The sequence below is a fragment of the Gekko japonicus genome, unplaced genomic scaffold (assembly GCF_001447785.1).
Source record: "Gekko japonicus isolate JY-2015 unplaced genomic scaffold, Gekko_japonicus_V1.1 scaffold667, whole genome shotgun sequence".
Classification (NCBI taxonomy): domain Eukaryota; kingdom Metazoa; phylum Chordata; class Lepidosauria; order Squamata; family Gekkonidae; genus Gekko; species Gekko japonicus.
The window spans coordinates 607,794-628,239 of NW_015163623.1; the positions used below are offsets into that span (position 1 = coordinate 607,794).

At 42.3% G+C, this 20,446-nt stretch overlaps 1 protein-coding gene across 1 annotated transcript in view; it reads right to left on the bottom strand.

The window, feature by feature from the left end:
- The window catches only part of RCL1 (RNA terminal phosphate cyclase-like 1), a 32,022-nt gene that overhangs the window by 7,799 nt on the left and 3,777 nt on the right, over nt 1-20,446 (bottom strand). The window contains exons 2-8 of the mRNA XM_015407465.1: nt 19,921-19,992; nt 15,450-15,625; nt 12,335-12,409; nt 10,794-10,918; nt 9,283-9,408; nt 6,309-6,465; nt 1,699-1,802 (exon numbers count right to left, since the gene is read on the bottom strand). Of these exons, the coding sequence (XP_015262951.1) occupies nt 1,699-1,802; nt 6,309-6,465; nt 9,283-9,408; nt 10,794-10,918; nt 12,335-12,409; nt 15,450-15,625; nt 19,921-19,992 (835 nt within the window). The remainder of the gene's footprint in view (nt 1-1,698; nt 1,803-6,308; nt 6,466-9,282; nt 9,409-10,793; nt 10,919-12,334; nt 12,410-15,449; nt 15,626-19,920; nt 19,993-20,446) is intronic.

A 20,446-nucleotide genomic window follows, 5' to 3' on the forward strand; every position in this document is an offset into this window, starting at 1 on the left:
AGGAGAAGAGGCGGTCCTTCAGATATGTTGGTCCCAGGCCATATAAGGCTTTAAAGGTTATTACCAACACCTTGAAGCGGATCCAGAACTCTACTGGTAACCAATGCAGTTAGCGGAGTCCTTGCCAAACATAAGCCCGCACAGGCATCGCTGTTAGCAGGCGCACCACTGCATTTTGCACCAGCTGTAATTTCTGGGTCAGCCTCAAGGGTAAACCTGCATAGAGAATTACAGGAGTCAAGCCTGGAAGGGACCACTGCATGGGTCACTGTAGCCAAGTCTTGGGGGGAGAGATAGAGAGGGATTATTCCTCTCTCTCCCTTTCCCTTCAGAGGCACAAAACAACTAGCAGGAACAGCTCAAGTATTTTTATAGACATGAGCTTGCATGTCATTTTGTTTCTGTTTTAAAGCAAGGTTCCAGACCTACTAATGGCTGTGGGGAAAAGTTTTAAGAAGCAGCTAGCATACGGCTGGTGCTGTATAAGGTCCTGTATAACTTAAGAGGAGCAGTACTATCTGCTAAAAGCAGAGCCAACGGGACATGTCTGTGTGTCTTTTTGGTGAAGGCCTCTCCCCAAAGGTTACTAAAATTCCAAGCTGTATCAACACTCACCTTCTGAGAGATTTCAATTTTCTATAGCTCTCTGCTAAAACCCACAATGAATATACTCCCCAATCCAGTTCCTCCTTCCCATGTAGACACTCATGCTCACCACGTCACACATCTACATCTGACACCTGCACACCTCTTCTCTTCGTGCTATTTTGTCTTCAGCCGGAATTAAAACCCAACTAGCAGCAATCACAGATTTGCAACTCACATTCCTCCTGCTCAATGATCCTAGCAGGATCATGATCCACAGCCTGGGAATCCCAAAGGGTGACCACTAACTCATTAAAGATTACTTGTTAATTACTTTATTACCAAGTTATGGACAAGTGCTTGCATTCCCCTGCCAGTTAACACACTTAAGAATTACTGAACTGTCAGTGATCAACACAGGACAACCCTCCATATGACTGTGAAATTTTCCCCACTGGCTTTTAAGGTGAGACGCTAAAATTCACTTGTGGACTTCAGTTCTCATTGTGATGGCACCATCATTCTTCAGTTATCACAGTACTGTACCTTTCACATATACAGCACCGGTACCATGATAACCGAAAAAGGACAGTTCATAATCTAGGTGTTCAGCCACCATTTCCAAATGAGCATGTTTAGAGGCATACAATCGAAAAAAACCTTGAGAAGAAAGCTGAGCTGTTTTTCCAAGGCTATTTGTTGAAATCCTTCCAAATAGATTCTGGACATTTTCTACTTTATTCATGGAACAAATTAGTTTAGAAGCTCTAACTTCAATAGTACAAAACGTCAGCTGCTAGGAATATGTGTCCAGAACCTACCTCCAGGTAGGCAAGCCCCGGCTGATGTGTGAACAGATTTCAGCCTCTTACTGCAAGTTTTATTGCTCTGGAATTATACAGTACTGGTGACTAAGAAAGTCATCCGGTGTAATGCACGAAAACAGACACCCGGCAACATACAGTGTTGCTGAGTTCTTTAACAAGGGCTATAGGAAGTTCCTTTTACATCTACAAATCAAGCAGTTCAAACACCCCCAACCCCCCAACTGTTATTTAATGCAATTAGCAAATGGCTAATTTCTCTTTAGGCGGGGGGGGGGGGAGAACTTACCTGTATGGGGAGAGCGTTCCTAATAGGACTTTGGAAACATCCTGCTGTCCAAGGGTCATGAGGAGGAGAACTAAGCTTTGGTTTGTTGAATCCACACAGCCTCCCTGAAAAGACAAACATTTTAATAATTAAGCTTTATGCTAACCTGAAAATAGGGGCAGAAAAGGGGGAAAGGGAGGAACATTTGCTTAAGCCTTGGAATACCTCTGGTTCTCACATTTCAAGGGTAAAAAGATAAAACACAGAGATTGTGCAACATTCAATCAACCCAACTGCACAGAACAGATGTTTCAGGACCAAAGTTTTATGTGCCAGACTCCAGAAACTGCTGTCCGAAATTCATTTCGGGCATGGCAAACCATTTGTGTGAATCTACATGGCTGAACGCCCAGTAGCAATCTCCTGCCACTTTCCGTGCAAGAACCACCTCTCCAGCCCCCATGAAGATATCAGAGGGCAGCAAGAGTTAACATTCTTGCTCCTGCTATATAAGTAGAAGAGCTCCTCTGAAAACCTTCAAACATTCAAGTAAATAAAACACTTTGAATCTGACGGGGGGGGGGATTGCTAACCTGCTTACACTGCACATTTATTTAATTTTTATTAATCTCACAACTGAGGCTTTCAACATAATGAACTAAAAAGGGACCATGTTAAAAAGGCCAGTAAAAAAAACAAAAAACCCACCTAGCAACAAGCACTACAAACCACAGAGCAATATAGCAATAAAAACAATGAAAGCTGCAGCACTTTCATAAAGTCAATGGCTAACATCATTACATGCCAAATTGCATACCAACTGCCTGGGTGAACAGGGACATTTCAACCTGATGCCTAGGCCAGGTGGTAGGACCACGGGGGAGGGGGCACTTGAGGCATCAGATCCCAAAGGCTTGATGTTACGTGGGTGGATTTTTGCCTGGGGCTCTGTGGTCCATCTCAGCAACCCTAGGAGAGAGTTCTGTAATCGAGGTAGCACCATAAAGAAGGCCCTGTCCCTCACAGCTACTTGCCTCATTTCAGTGGATGGGGGCATGAAAAACAAGGCCACTGATGCAGATCTTAATGCTCAGACAGACTCACCTGGGAGAAAGGGGTTCTTAAGGTATGCTGAGGTCCCAATCTATTTAGGGCTTTAAAAGTAAGTACTAGCATTTTGAATGTGCTTAGGAACAGATCAGCAGATGGTAACACCTTTCAAGAACTGGAGAAGTATGTTCTTGAGAAGATGTATGAGCTGGAAGCCTTGCAGAAGAATTCATGAAGTTTCTAAACAAAGACAGCCCCATGTAGGGCACACTGAAGCTATCAAGTCTAGATATGATCACAGCCATAGCTTGGTTAGTATTGGGAGCTAGGTAGAGCATGCATATTACTCCCATTCTGCAGTAACTGCACTGGCTGCCCATCAGTTACCAGGCTCAATTCAAGATACTGGCTGTCACATACAAAGCCCTTCATGACCTCCCTGTGCCCTGCCATGACACCTTCGCTTGCTGAGTGTGGCTTTCTGCAGGTGCCAACCTCCAAACAGACAACATTAACAACTGCTGATACATGAGCACTTTCCATTGTGGTCCCCACCTTATGAAATGGCTTGCCTGAAGAGGTCAGGAAGACTCCCACTTTCCTGGCTTTTTGCAAATTATACAGAACTGACCTATTCAGGAGGGCTTTTTAAACTCAGGTAATAGGGCTTTTGGAATGGTTCAGAAAGATGCTTCAGTAAAGAATTATGAACTGTGCACTATACTGCTGTGTTTAGTACATTTTGTCTGTTCCTGTAAGTATGCACCTACTTTCTGTATTGTTTAACATATCATGTTATTGCTGATGCTTTGTCTCACACCTGTTTCAGATTCCTGCTTTTTTTTAATTGCATTGTTCATTGGATGTCCCGTCCTGTCAATTTTATTGACTCGCACTGTGTAATCCATCTTCAGTCTCAGAAAGGTGGACTATAAATACACGGATAACTGTAGCCAGATCTCAGTTTTATGAGAAGGGATGCAGCTGGTGAACAAACTGAAGCTTGTTGAAACGAACAACATGCTGCAAAGGAGATTCGAAAGTCCTTTGGGGGATTGCAAAAGACAGACTCCTCGTTTCCAAACAGCATCATTATCGACCAACAGGAGCTCAGTCTCGTCCGAAAAAAGCTTCAGCTGATTGGTCCTTATGCAGCCCATTACTGATTCCAAGACCAGTTCAGAACCAATTTCTCATTTGACTCAGAAAAAAGAGAGAAACAGAATTATGTGCCTTCAGAATACTGATGAAACTTAATTCCATACAACCTTTTCCAGCAGTTTTATTAATCAGCATGAGGGTAAGATGGAGCCTTACAGACTACCGTAACATTAAGTGCCATGAAGTCCAACAACAGTCCCCCAGCACCACCTGGCATTAGAGAGGACTATGGTGAGCCAAGTACCCACCTCAAGCAGCTGGTCCAGAAGGAGACTAATTTCAGTGGTATTTTAAAAGCCACGAAGAGATTTGGGAAAATCAACAGGGCAGCACTTCCCTCTCTCAGCGCAAAAGCAGTCCGACAGCTAGACAGAAATACACCCAGGTAATGCCTCCTCTGCCCTGACCTGGAAGGCCCAGGTTACCTTGATCTCATCAGATCTTGGAAGCTAAGCAGGGTTGGCCCTGGCTAGTACTTGGATGGGAGACCACCAAGGATATCCAGGGTCACAACACAGAGGCAGGCCATGGCAAACCACCTCTGAACGTCTCTTGCCTTGAAAACCCTACAGGGTTGCCGTAAGTCAGCTGCCAACTGATGGCATTTTCCATCACCAATGTCTCCTCCAAGAAACACTGAAATTGCAAAGCCGCCGTTTGCTCGAATGCATTGCCCAAAAACAGAATGTTTGCTACTAGATAGCTTTTTAGCAGCTATTGGTTGCAGCCAGCAATTGCAAACACCAGCAGGCGTTTTTGGATCAAGAGTTACTGGGTCGGGATGTACAGAATTATAGAGGCCTTATTTCTCCACTAGGAATGACTTGGAAATACAAAAGGATTCAAGTCACAGCAGAGCTCCCCTGAACAAAGACAACTGATGTATCCATCTCATCAATTCAACACAGGCTGCATCAATGTCAGGTGCTCTGATGACTGATCTAGTGCCTCTTGTTCATCAGCCCATTGTTGTTCCTCCATTCACAAGCCTCAGCGTCTTTGTATATCTCGTCCTCTACGGATCTGTTGATGTAAATGCTTTCTTGAAAGAGAGAACACTTGTTCCCCTAATTGGTTTTATTCCTTGGAGAAATCTGATGGAGCAACTTCGTGCTACGCACCACTTTCAATAGCTATGACTTCTCTAGTTCTCCCTGTTAAACCCACTTGAAAACAAAAGGGCAATCCAATTTCTGGTGAATATTTTCAAAGCAAAGCTGTAGGCCCTTCAGATATGATTTATAAAGCACAGTGAAAGTCAACATGCTCTTAATTAATATACCCTTTTTGGATACAAACTAGGAATACACAGCATTATAGCCAACTCTTTCATGAGGCACATGAACACATTGAGTCCTCAACAGCGGAAACCTCTTACGAGAGAAAAAGCACACACAAAAATGAAATTACTTTCCTCAGAGAAGTTTTCCCACAAATGTAGCCCTGTTCAACAATGGCAGCCACTAAATACTTCAGGCCAGACTACATAAGTTCTGTTTTTAATACTTAGATCTACCTACTGTCTTAGATGGAGGTGGCAGAAAATTAAGAATTGATGGTCAGGTTTGCTAGACTCGTTTTTAATTTAGGCCAGGACTTAGTACACAGCATCTACTGTAAGTAGTTTTCCTATTACCTAGAACATTCAGCTCAGCTCCTTAACCTCAGAGCACTATTTTTTCATTCATCTACTATTATATGATTCAGCCCAAGCAAGCTACATTTGCCACACCATAGGGGTCTGTGGGACAAGAAAGTAGTTAGAAAAACAAACTGCTCAACTGAACAAGTTATATCACATGCTAAAGTGGGAAGGCAGAGGTCATGGGTCACATGGGCTGGTATCACTGAAAGACATGCATTTTCCTGGCCTCGAATGCAATCCTAAAAAGCATATAAAGAAACTTGACTCTAGTTTCCCCATCTCCATCTGCAGCCTTACAACCCACTTGGCAAGCCAGGATAAGGCCCGTCTATTTCACTGGCTTTCATTAGGAAACAATATAGCCAGAACAATATCTGATGACTTGATCGGACCACTAATAGATCAGGAAGTCCATTTAGTGCCGGGTGAATTGGCAACAGGTACAAAATGATGCTTCAGCCTCTGATCTTCCACAATGATCTCCTAATCAAGCTGGTGAGGCTTCTGAATAACAACCTTGTTCCAACTGCCTGCTAAAAGAGTAGCATTTCTGACAAAAATTAGTTCCCCCCATTAAGATAAAAGTGAATGCTGCACTCTGTAATGAAATTTATCTTCTATAAAATGAGGACAAACAGCAATACAATGTGGACAGCATCGAATAAATGCAACCGCCCCACTCCTCACATAAAGAAGAAAAATTAATGTAAGGAGATCGGGGGAGGGGAGTAACCTCTACACTGTATTCTAAAGAGACTGTAAACCAATCACTTACCCTGTAAATCTCTTCAAGTAGTAACTTTGCACAGTCTGTGCCAAGGTCTTCTGGGAGTACAGCAACACCCTCTCCCTGTGGATTAGAGACCAGCTCAGCACTAAGGAAAGCACCATTGGTAGTCTCTGCCACAAGGGACAACCCAAAACCTGGAGACCTGAAAAAGGAATGAAAACAGTGTTGTAATTCCTTGCTCTCTGTTGTCATCAGTGATGGATGCTTAACAGGAAGGCTTGTATTTGTGTATAAAATTGCTTGGCCCCAAGCATTTGCTCCACTCCTTACCCTACTGCAGTGGACCTTTCCAAGCAGTCCACATTTGTTTCACAGGCTTGACTTGCAGCTTGACATGGCCTGGCCAGGAAGTTCTCCAGTCTCCCCTTGCTGCACAAAACAAACCAACTAACAAACCAACCCTGGGTCATAGCAAAAGTGGTGCGTGCACCTCGTAGTCTCCTCCTCATGAAAAGAACACTGATTAATGGTACGTATGTATATACATGAGCTTAAGGTCATGCTTAAAAATGCAGTAAAAATATCAGGCAAGCTGACCCAGATGATGCATTGGCCCATTCTGTGCATGCAGCAAAATGAGATAATGAAATAGACTGTACCACTTCAGACTGCATGTAGAGTATCACATTTTTAATATTCCCTTAAGGTTTTTTTTTACTTAAATAGAATTATTAATGTAGTGTAACTCTGAAAAACTACGATAATCTTTCAACTGGCAGCCAGTGTTCCCTCTAAGCTGAGTTAGGGTGAGCTAGCTCACAGTTTTTTAGCCTCCAGCTCACACATTTTTCTCTTAGCTCAGGAAGGAGGGCAGAGCAAACTGAATTATGCAGTTGCCAAATGGTTTGCTCACAACTTTAATGCTAGTAGCTCACAAAGTAGGATTTTTGCTCACAGGACTCCACAGCTTAGAGGGAACATTGCTGGCAACCTACAGTGGGGTGTAGTCCATTTTACTACCTTGGCACTCTGAGGCCTGGTTAATCCCTCCTTTCCTCAGTTTACATAAAATTAACCCCAAATATGTTCCCTGAGGCCATCATCTGACCCATGGGAAAAATCTTCTTTTACTGGGTTACAGAGCAGCATATCTGCACTTTATGAGGTTACTGAACATCTTCTTTTCCAGACCTGAGCTGGATAGCCCAGGCAAGCCCGATCTTGTCAAATCTCAGAAGCTAAGCAGGGCTGACCCTGGGAAGTACTTGGAAAGGGGACCTCCAAGGAATACCAGGTCCAGGACGCAAAGGCGGGTACTATCAAAGCCACCTCTCTGAAATGCCCTAGCCCCACTAGGGGACACCAGAAGTCACTATATGACTTCCAGGCTCGTAAACACATACACACACACAAAATACTCACCAAATAAACAAACAAACAACCTATTTTCCTAAGTCTGAATAAGGAAAACGAACTGTTTTCCCCACAAGAAAACCATCACCTGTTTTACCTGGAAGGAAGATTTTCCCTTATGGAATATGTGCATCATTAAACTAGAACAAACCGAGATTTTCATTAGGAAATACTCCATAGGAAGCACTGAATTTTTTGCTTTCTTTTTTATCCCTTTCATCCCCTTGTCTCTGTATTATGATAACCTGCTTAACCGTACTTGCTGCTCTCAACTTGCAACCTAGGAAAATCCCTTAAAGTACCTGGCTGATTTCTCACAGTATAAAACAAGGACAGAGACAGATGGGGAAAGTAAGAACAAAGATGTAGAGAAAGGACTGGGAAGATCTTGTTTTGCCCAAGAAACTCTTCTTCTAAAGTATCCTCCCCTCCCAAAGGGCTCACTATGCCTAGGGTAACAAAGTGGGGGGAGGCAACAGCAGTTGTCAAAGTTCAAGTGGGTCAGAATGCATAGGACTCTACAACAAAGTAAAGGCTGCTTCTCCACAATATGCTACAAAGCCTTAAAATGTAAAGCCTCGCTGGACAGGAGGGAGGAGGGGAGACTATTCCATTTTTAAGGGCCTCCCAAACCCACCAGAAGGCAAATGCCGAGAGGACCACTTACTAGCAGCATCCAGATGACTTGTGCAGGTGATGCAAGAAACCCTGAGGGTGTGGTCCTGCAAGATGCAGGCAGGGCTTCCCTTTGCATATAAGCTCAGTCTGAATGGATTCACTCATCTTGTTCACAGATTATACTGAAAACACATACCATTGGTGTACAGTGTACACTTGATTGTCCTTTGTATGTGCGTTGAATAATTCTTTGTATGTGCGTTGAATAATTCTCATGTTACAGTCAACGCATGTACAGCTGAATGTGTGATTGTTAAAACTCCACATTTATCCAGGTACTGGCCCTAGTTTCATTTATAAAGAGAACACGTTGGCTCTTTCTTACAAAAAGCTGTACGCACATACAGGTGAGATGTACATGTGTTCACTGTAACATGTGAACAGTGCCACTATTGCCTAGAAGACAAGATTACAGTGGGAGCAACAACATAGGAAGCCGCCGAGCATCTTATATAATGTGTAGATCTGTATAGATTTGAAGCACCAGTTTTATTGTATATATAATTGTTTTATTGTTTTACTATTTTAAACATTGTTGTTAGCCGCCCTGAGCCACTGGGTAGGGCGGCATAGAAATCGCAAAAATAAATAAATAAATAAATAAATAAATATAATAAATAGCTGACAGCATACGCTGGGAAGTCCATGGGTCAAATCTCATTCTAGCCACAAACACTAGTTTGCCACTTGGCAAGCCACTGTTCCCTCAGTCACACTAGTCTCTTGTCAGCAATATGGAGACAATGATATTTGCGTAGTCTACACAGTTTATTGACATTACATAATGCAAGTGGTCTGGAAACATGAAATGCACTACAAGAATGCTAAATACTGTCACCGTCTGTTGGTCATTTTGAATTCTCTAGTTTAAGCAATCATATTTAGTACACTACCAATGCATGTAAAAAAAACAGTCTGATAAACTTACTTCCCAGAGCTGGTTCCCTTCATGTGATCTGTATAAATGTAAATATCTGGCAGGAATTTATTCAGGATGCTCCTTGCAGAATCCACAATTCGATTTGCTATCTGGGGTGAAACTCTCACAGAATAGCTAATTCATGAAGTTAAGGAATTTTTCATAAAAGGCCTTTAAAATAAGAATTAGACCATAGCAGAAAAAGAGATTTCTGACACATTTCCTATTTTTTGACTTCCACTTATTAAACACAGAAGTATACCATTTATAGGCTGTGGTTTGCAAGCGATACTTGCATCCTCATTTTGGATTCCAGAGGACAAAAGGGCACAAGGAATGTGGGGAGCCTACTGGTGGCTGCAGAGAGTTACAACGCCATTCTAATGAGCCTCATACAGACTTTCCTTGGAAGCTCTGTTCACCCTTTGGGCCTAATCAACATTACAATAGCCATACCATCAATCCCTGGCACAAGGAAGCACTGACTTATCTTTCAGAGGGTGCACAGAGCTTGTTTTAGCAATACAGCAATCTCTATCCTGCAACCTGAATTCAAAATATTATAGCACAACTATGTGAAAAGGTGACTGCACTGTCGTTGTCTTCAGCAAGAAATGTGTGTTTGTTTCTTATCCATCTAATGGAAAGCTGAGGTGGGCAGAACTGAGTCACCCTCTGCTTTGCAAAAGTAGCACAACTCAAATGCCGGTTTCCTGAAAGACAATATAAGGTAGGGAGAAGTTGGAAGTTTGCAGTTTAGGCTGCTATTCAATGGGAAAACATGTATACCAGCTGGAATAATTCTCATCCAGAGTATGTAGGGTAGAGAAGCAAGTGTACACCTTACCTCTCTCTCCCAAGCCTTTGACACCATAGCTATAACATTCCAAGGGGTATAGGTTCAGATTCCTGAGTTTTACCCAGAAGACTGACTGTGTCTTGTGAACGTATGCTTGTAAGATTTGTTCCCATTTGAACATTGTATCTCTATGCTGACGGCAAACGGCGTGCCATCAGTGGAGCAGGCATGCCAAGTGGATAGGAGGGTAAAGTTCCCTTTTGCTTCCCCCCCCCCCCCCCCCCTGGATCCTCCTGTGTAAACCACCCCAGGGAAAACCAGGCTTGTAACCAGCAATTGCCTGGGGTGATTGAGAACTGCCTCCAGGCAACTAGCCAAGGAAGCTTGGTCATAAAGGGTTCTGATTTTTTCCCCCTTTTATGAATGGACAGATAGTCTAGTCAAAATGCTTATAGGCTTTTTCCTGAGGCTGGTAAAAGTCACCTAGAGAGACTTCATCTTAGCAGCACACATTTAAATGAATACTGTAGATGCAAATCTTTGGAACTCTTTGGTCAAATGTTATGACTACTCTTGTCATAATTCCACTGTATTCTTGCACTGCATAAGGTTTGTTGCACAAACAGAAGCACACCTACATACCCATAACACATATCTAATACACTTTTCAATAAGCATCACAATACCAGCTTTCTCAGGAGACCACCCTTTTAAAGGATACGCCACGCCTCTGATACGCTTAATTTTGCCAGGGTCAGTAAACTGAACAGGCTTTACTGCTTTCTTAACAGGACAAACAAACACCACTTCACCACCTCCTTTGGGCGGCATACCCCTCCTGGTAATCTGAAAATAATAAACCACAGTTTAAGTAAGCATAAACATACAAAGAGCTTGCAGAGTTTGCTGGTCAGAACACAGAGGATAAAGGAAAATCTAGAACAATTTTCCTCAGGATTAATTATTGACTAACTGCCTTTGATTACAAGTGTGCTTCATGTTGCATAGAATATGCTATAGGATCATTATGGCCAGGCATGTCCATGTTCAAACACAGTGGGTTGGATTCAGACTAAAATTTCCATCGGGGAGCAGAACTTTCCTGCCGCCACCCCCCACACACACACTTCAGCTCACTGATCTCCCTGTCCAGGGGACCTTGAGGAGTGATGTGAGGGGGGTCTGTACCAGGAAGGTGGAATAGCCAATTTAGTCTAGATACAACCCATATATTCTTATATTTGAGTGTGGACTAGCGTTTATGAATGTGTGCTAATCCCCACAGCCGCCATTCAACACAGATTACATATACTGGCATGGCAGACTTCATAATGCCCACGGCCCTACTCATTACTGAGTGCCTGGGCATACAAGGGGATTCATACCAACTGGAGTCCTTTCAGCACCTGTTTTAAAATTGTCACTGCTGTCTGGAGAAGAACAAAATAGGAGCAGCTATACAAAAAGCCTTAAGGCCCCTCCTAAAATAGGCAAGGAACAGAGACATGACTCAACTGACACTGAAGTATCTTTAGGATAATTAAACTGCAAGTACACAACAAGAGCTCTCTCCTAGTAGCCAGACACAGAGTGGGGCAGAGTGGGAGGGTTCCCCCCCCCACTCATACATTTGGATCTAGAGCAGACTTTTCCCAAGGAACAGGAGAACACAGCGAATAATTCTCCAACATCTGGTTCTAATCTCAGTCACTCAGGACTTTCCTTCATTCTGGGCCATTCCCTTGACTTTGGACATAAAAATGCATTTTCTAAACAGCTGAATAACAACTATTGCTTGAGTTAGAGAAGCACAATAGCCCTATCTTTTGTGACACCCCCCTTAACTACTGTTTTTCTGTTCAAACACCCCACCACCCTGATCCAAAGCCTGTACCTCTCCAGTTCTACCTCCTGAAAATGTTTATTTGTTAACTTATTAGTCATGTTCAGAACGCACTATGGCATTTCTTTATTTAATCTTTACCTCACCCCCCAAGTCACTAAAACTTATGCAGTCATAAAACAACGCAATCATTTAAAAAACCCTTTAAAAAGTAGTATGCCCAGCAGCAACAGACAAGAAACAGGGTTTTTAAGAATTCACTTCTCCCTTCCCTCCTTCAGCTACCATAGTCTGAATGCAACATTTTTTAAAAGTTTGCATCCTCCTAATGTTATTGAGCATTCCCTTGGACCTTATAAAATGAAACAGATTTGCCAGAGTGTCTGAATGAGAAGAACTAGGCATCCTGGTGTACTTACTTTCAATTCTAACTCTTCACCATCAATTCCAAATATTTTCAATAAGGGCAGTGCAGTTGCCTTAAGAACATCCACCTGAAAGATAGTTAACAAGACACACAACAATTGCACAGCAATACATTAAAAGCTTATTTTAATTTGCATTTTGTCTCATAGTTAAATGAAACAAATATTCACAAAGTAATAGTGCAAGGTACATCAAGAAATGCTGATGACATTAATTACTTACTGATTATATAACATAAAAGAGGGTAATGTGCTTTTCAAATGAAAACTTATATACTTAGAAAATATATATGTTGCTTCTCCTGAGGCTTGCTCAAGGCAGCTCACAATGTAAAACAATACAATAAAAATAATAAAAACAGTATAAAAATATCAACAACAAACAGGCATAAACTAAAAGCACTTGTCACTAAAAGCAAGCCAGGGCACAAAACCAACAGCCTATAAAGGATATCAATAAAACACTCCTTAGACACAAACACAAACAAAACAACAATTTAAAATGATGCAATTGCTTAATTAAGAGTTTGGGTTAAAAAGATGTTTTAACCTGGAACTTAAATGAAAGTAATAGAGGCACCAAGCAAGCCTCACAGGGGAAGGCATTTGAAAGGGGAGGTGCCACCACTGAAAAAGCCCATTCTCTGGTCACCACTTCTTTACTTCTAAGGTTGGGGCACAGAGAACAGGACTTGAGAACAGGATCTTAACTGGTGGGGTGGATAGTACAGGACGAGGTGGTCCTCCTTAGAATCTAAGAAAGCTTAAGATTCTCAGGCAGCTGATTCTGTACAAGCTCAACAGGCTTCTTCTATAAAGAACTCAGCTCATGAATAAACGATAAAATAGAGTAGTTCCAAGACAACTGCATACAATTACACACACACACCCTTGGCTTTGTTATTCTTAAAAAATGCTCTGACTCTTTAACCACTATACCAGGCTAGGTGTCATCTTAGTAAGATGTTTGTGAAATATTTTCCAAAGCTGGTTTGCTTGTGTGTGTGTGTGCGCGTACGTGTAGCTACAACATGCTTGCACATATACGTTCTGTAGGTGAATAATGGGGCATCTTGTGTCAGTTCAAACACTGTCCTTCCTCATTTGTTTTCCCCTTTTGCCATCGCAGCTCCATTCACTGAGCCACGTCCCTTTCTTCAGACATACCTTAACCGCGTCTGACACAGACAGTCCTAACCTACTGACCAAGAGGAACACTGGAGCCAGCAGAATGGCAGCTTTTAACAAACAGAAACGTCAGTAGGGAAACACTTCAGTTTTTAAAAAGGCGGTTACAAGCACTGTTGAAGTAAAACAGAGGGCTTATTTTTAATTGCTATCCACTGGAGAGCTTGTTTTCATGCTGGCATGTGGCTGACAGGCATTTCAGCTGCAGTTCCCAGAATCTGTGGTTTAGAAAATAAGTGCCTCAAATGCAGCCACCTCAGGGGTTTTTTAAAAAATAATATCTTAAGGGTTGTTTTTTTTTTTTAATCAATGTCTGTTCCAGCAGGTCAGGATAATCCATTTATTTGCTGGAAATGTTAACAAGCTCTTAGGCACTGCTGCCACCCTCTTTAACTAGGAGTGCTTGCGTTACTGCAACAACAAACACACCAACCCACACTTTAATTTGACAGTACTTCTGGGACAAAACTAAACAGATCTAGGCGGGGTGGGGGGAACTTCTCTTCAGGCTATACCTTTTTCATTTCATTTTGTCAATTATAAGCTCCCCAGGGAGAGTGCTGGATCCCCTTCCCCAGGGTTTTTTTTTTAAAAAAAGACTGGACAGGCATTTGAGATGGCATTTCTCATGCATTCTATACATGCTGTTTTAGTGACATTTTGTAGCAAGCAGAAGATAAAAGCTTATTTACATGAAGAACTGTTCTTCTTGGATCCACATACAACACTGTAGCTGGAGACTAACGTGGGGATAACATCTAAGAGCAACTTTCTTAACCCTGCCTGAAAAATTCCATGTCCACACATGGACATAAGTGGGTTAGCCAGGTTGACTTGGTACTATGTGTGTGGGTGTGTACACCCACCATCTGCATACATAATTCACCTAGCTGACTTAGAGGGAGACTGTGTGTCTGTACGAGAGAGAGAGAGAGAGAGAGAGAGAGAGAGAGAGAGAGAGAGAGAGAGAGAGTTAAGCTGGTCTCTATCCACATTCATAAACTGAGTGAAAAGGATGCAACTGAAATGATCTAGAGCAGAAATACATTTGTTTCTGTTTAGTTCTTTCCCTTCATTCCACTTTTCACTGTCTTAAAAAAAAAAAAGTCCTGTCAGGTCAAGAGCCAAGACAAAAGGAGCTCAACCAAAAACACTAAAATGTAAGAGGGGAGGAAACACAGACTGCATTCTGATGGCCCAAGGGCTGGAATGTATCTTAAATGCTGGAAACCCTTTAGATGCTGGCAGACCTTGGGCTGCATTTTCTGACCATTCTGTTTAGTAAAGCTATGAGTTGATAAACCACAACGCATCACTAGCCTCTTCCCAATAATCAAGTCTCAAGTCCTTGCACTGTGGAAAAAGAATCTTGATGGATGGGAATTGTGCTTATATTTACAAAGATCAAAACAATCCCACAAATGGCTTGGATTCAGTCTACATCCATAATGATGTAAGATTTGCAAGTCTAATTTCCCCCCCTGTTTCTTGATAGGAGTTCACAAGTCGGCCTTTGTACGGAACTGCAGGTGCTACCATAGAATATGATATCCTGTCCCTTGGTACTCGTAACTGCAGACACTTCTCCACACGCAAACAGGATTAGTACAACAATACTGACTTTTCAGACAAAAAGGAAGGATCCTCACTTATGGAAACCAAGTAGGGGAGGGAGAAATTCCATGTTGTCTCCTAGGCCCAAGGCAAGAGAGACTCCCATCATGCATTTTACCTCCCAGTCCCCTTTGATTTTGCTGCCGCCATCACCACTTGCTGCTCCCACCTTTTTCCTCCCTGCCTCACTCCTCTCCTTCTTTTCCCCTCACTGGTCTTACCCTTTCCCCCTTTTTGTTGCATTCTTGGCACTTTGCCTTGGGACAGGGGGAGTGGAGGAAGAGGTTGCTGAAGCTTTGCTACTTACCGAAGGATCTACTTGATCATTTGTCACACCTCTGAGGACAATTCTTAAAGACTGTTTCATGAATGGTGCCAAGCAGAGAAGACTTTCCAAGTAATAACCAATACTTCGGCTGGGACTACAGTCATGCTCTAGTGACCCACCACAGAGCAGGCCAGGCTGGTAATATAAAGTAGTACCTTTTAAGGAGAAAAGGGGAAATTGCCAGCATTAGTTTTTGGTCAAGCCAGTTGTTCTCCTTTGCCCAGCACTGGATTGTCCACAATGTGCCAAGGATTCCTACATGAGAACATACAGCAGTTCTGTGTGCACAGTCAAAGCCAATGCAAAGTCCAGTGTAGGGTAGGTTGCAGGTATTTTTGCCAGCGAAGACAAGAACATGTTTTAACTGCACATCCACTTTGCCACATCCTGAGCAATGAAAAGCAAATTGTATGCAGTAGGATAGCATTTAAGTGTGCGCCAAAGCAGAGTAACACCTTCCTAAGTTCACTGAAATTGAGGGGCTTAAAAGGATGTAGCCCTTCTTAGGACTGCACTGCAAAACACACATTTATAGCAACCTGGAAGGAAGGGAGCTCACATCCTATTGCCAGCAGTCAAAGGACTGAGACTAGATGAAAGCCGCTGAGAACCACCACAAGGGTCTAATAAAAACTGGGGTTTGGAATCCACTCCACAGCATTATTATGCTAGATGTTCCAACCGCAGTTTAACCATACCTAATTGTTGTATGGAAGCCACCTTGAAGATTCTTCTAGACTGAAAACTGAGGTATCATTCAAACCAAATTCAATATCTCTTTGTCTCCTAGTGTTGTGACATCATATCAAATATTCACTAAGACCTGTTTGCCCTACAAGTGCTTTATTTCAATGATAAAACATTGTGACTCCCCCAGGTTGTACTAATCCCCATGCATGAAGTAGGCCACACATTAGATTTGATCTTTTGTGCAGGGCTTGATCTGAATAGCACAATTGTTTGTGAACTGGTGCCATGGTCAGACCACTTCCTCGTAAGGGTTGGTTTGGGGGTGGCCATTCCACCCTGCAGGGGCAATGAGCATATTTATGCTTGCTAATGGATCCTGATGGTTTCCAAAATACTGTCCGGGATTTATCTGATCTGGACCTGCTGACAGTTCCCGCAGTGAGCTGAGATTTGGAATACAGGTCTTCAGAAAGCTATCGATCAGATTGCTCCCTGACTCCTCCTGCACCCTCTGTCTCTGTGGCTCCTTGGTATAATGAGAGCCCAAGCGATTTTAAGAGGTTGCTCAAATGGCTAGAGTGGAACTGGTGACAAACTCAGGATGAAGCTGTGAGAACACAATATAGAGCGCAACTGAAGGCCTATGTGGTGGCGGTGAAAGTGGCAAAAAGATTATTTTGCCACCTCCATTGTGTCCACTAGCTCACAACCAGCTCATTTGTTCAGATTGGTTCAACAACGGTCCTAAAACTGAAACTGATTTGGCTCTCAGCTGTGATTCATTTGCAAACTTTCTGTAAGCTCTGCCTGGAGTTGGTTTCTGAATTTGATAACAGTAGTGGGATAGGGGCTCTGTTTGTAGCATCTGGTTCTTTTTTGGACTCTTTTGGCCTGCTCACCCTTGCAGATGTTGACGGGATCCTGACAGCTGTGAAACCAACTATCTGTTCCTTGGATCCTTGTCCCTTGTAGCTGGTAATATCATGCCATGAAGTGGTAAGTGGTCCTTTGAGACATTATTAATTTGTCTCTTTCACAGGGCTGTTTCCCCAGCTCCCTTAAGGAGGCAACTGTTAGACCTTTGCTAAAGAAATTCTCCTTAGATAAAAAGGAGCTGGCCAATTAACACCCAGGGTCTAATCTACCTTTTCTGGCCGACCCTGTTGATCCTTCTGGATCTATCAGCGGCCTTCGATATCGTTGGCCATTTGGTCCTTGCTTCCTTGGGGGTAAGAGGCACTGCCCTTAGTTGGTTCTCCTCATTCCTTCAGGGGCACTTTCAGAGGAGCTATTGGGTAGGAGAGGCCTTCCTGACCTGAATTGGGGTCCCACAAGATTCGATCCTTTCTACAGAAGCCCATGCCAGCCTTCTCAGACACATGAACAAAACAGACATGGAGGAAAAAACTTCTTTCCATCAAAGTAAGGCAGATTTTAAAATTCAGATTTATTTTGAAAGATAGTAACGGCCCTTGTTGGAGAGCAAATTCAAACAGCAAAGCTTAGCTCCTAAAAACAATTTGCTTCAATAATGATCATATGTGAGAGAAAAGTAGTCCTTAGGCAGAAAGCAGATTACGACAATTTTGTAATGCAGTCCGGGGTTGTTATCCCTGCATCACATGGAGGTTTATAAACCACCTAGTCTTCACATTTCTGGTGGCTGAAGTTGACAGTCACTACCAGCCAATCTGTAATACCAGACATTAGCTTGATCTTTATTGCAGAAATTTGCTTCAACCACCCACTATTAGGGCTGCTCAGTACTGTTTTAAAATGCTACAATAGAAGTTACAGTTTGACTTTCCTGCTAGTGACTGTTTATGGTAGCTGAAGACATTTGAGAAACCCAAAGCACACATCAAGAAGCATGTTTACCAGTATGTAGGCACCCAGTGTCCTCAGCATTCTAACACAACACATGAACAACAACAAATTGATCTCATGAGACAAAATCCCCACTTCCAAATGAACAACTTTCTTCAATGATCAGAACTGGTGGAGGGAAGGGTTACTTGTTACAACACACTTTTTACTTTACAAAAATCACTTTCAAGCAAACTGGGGTGAGTCAAAACACACAGTCCTGTATCCTATACATCTGAGCAAAGTTTGAAACCTTCCTCCAATGTAAGTGGTTTTTCCACTTGCTCCTTAGGCTACAGGAACACTTGTAGCTGAGTTTTGCATCGATGTTTGGTAGAACCAAAATGCCATAGCTTCTACTGAACACTAGTGAAAGAAGAAGACGGGTAGCCGTGTTAGTCTGTCTGTAGCAGTAGAAAAGAGCAAGAGTCCATTAGCACCTTAAAGACTAACAAAATATGTGACAGCAGTATGAGCTTTTGTGAGTCACTGCTCACTTCAGATATCTGAAGTGAGCAGTGACTCACAAAAGCTCATACTGCTGTCACATATTTTGTTAGTCTTTAAGGTGCTAATGGACTCTTGCTCTTTTCTACTACTGCTGAAAGACTATATAAAAGAACAGGAAATGATTGTAGATACTATTCTGCTCCACTGCCAGTTTCTTTAATTTACTTCAACAGGTGAAGGATGGCATCTTCATATCTAACAAAAGATGGTGCTAGAACAAAGCTTGAGTCCAGTGGCACCTTTAGGACCAACAAAACTTAATTCTGAATATAAGCTTTCATGTGTTTAAACTTTCTTGGTCTTAAAAATGCCACTGGACTCAAACGTCGTTCTGTTGCTTCAGACCAACATGGCCACCCACCTAGATCTACAGATGGTGCTAAAATTCGCAACTAGCCTGTTCAACACACAAAATGGTTGAGCTCTCAACACTCAATTTCCTGAAGTTCCTCTCTGACTCAGAATGCTGCTTTATCAGTGTATGTACAAAATTCTTTAATATTACTCGATTCATTTCAGTAGAACTAACTTGTCAACCTGACTACTTTTAACTTATGAATTTCTCCTCTGCCTGAGTCAATTAATTATGCTGATTATTTCTGATGAATGTTCTAGGTGGTTGGCAGTTCCCACCCAAATCTCAGGCTCTTCACTATGTTTGGATGGGGGTTGATCTTCTGGGCAGCTACTGCCACGGTTCTTGCTATGGAATGGATACATGGTAAGTGAATCTAAATCACAGTTCCCAGAATGCAATACACCATTAGCACACAGATGCCAACATTAGTAGCTGGGAAAGAAAGAAAACAAATGAGGTTCTTCTGAATGTTCTCTGGAGAAGTTTGTAAATATCTAGCTGATTTCGACTCCCAGCCAAAGTTACTTGGCCTGTCACTCTATTTGTTCTTCTTTTGTGAATCCTAACTACATTTTTGCCCTGACCTGGATGGCCCTGGCTAGCCAATCTCATCAGATCTTGATAGCTAAGCAGGGTCTGCCCTGGTTAGTATTTGGATGGGAGACCACCAAGGAAGTCTAGGGTTGCTAGGCAGAGGCAGGCAATGGCAAACCACCTCTGAATGTCTCTTCCCTTGAAAACCCTAGAGGGTCACCAAAAGTGGGCTCTGGCTTGACAGCACTTTTCACCACCAACTGCACCTTTTCCCTACTGTGTTGGTATTCTCTCTCACTCACAATGTGACAAAACTGAGAAAGGGAATATAAGTTCATATACAAATCAGCAGAGGAACACAGATACTTGTCCCTGACACTGGGCACATCTGAATAATTTCAGCCAGTGGATCTTTACCATATTACAGATGAAGCACTGGGTAAAAATATGCACATGTTTTATAGCAGACAGGACAATAAAGACATAATTTACCTGTTTGGTTTATTTCAATCCGAGAGCCATTGGTTATTTTGTCAATCAATCGTATAAAGTTCGCTTCAAAATCTGTCAAAGAAACATAAAGCATATTAGATTCTTGATATTTAGTGTTTATTCCAAGAACCACAGCAACCTTTTATAAAAAGAAACTTCACATAGAGCTGTCCTAAAAACACACGCTGTCCTAAAAGGGTTTTCCTTGGAGAACCTGAAACTTGTAGCCATGTGATTAAAGCTGATGAGCAAGTAAGATTTATCCACACATTATAACTGCCAGAACCAGAGGAAGACTGAATCCTTCATTTCTCACCCCCAAGCTCCATTGAATACAGTAGGGCTTTTTTCCAAGTAAACATGCATGGGATTGAGTTGCAAGTCATTTGTTCAGAAGATGAGTATATTATTGTTCCAAAGCAATGTCCTGTGCAATAGATCAAATCTGTCCTTGTACAGAACATCATTAAAAGTTTATAACTGACAGAACCAGAGGAAGACTGTATCCTTCATTCCTCACCCCCAA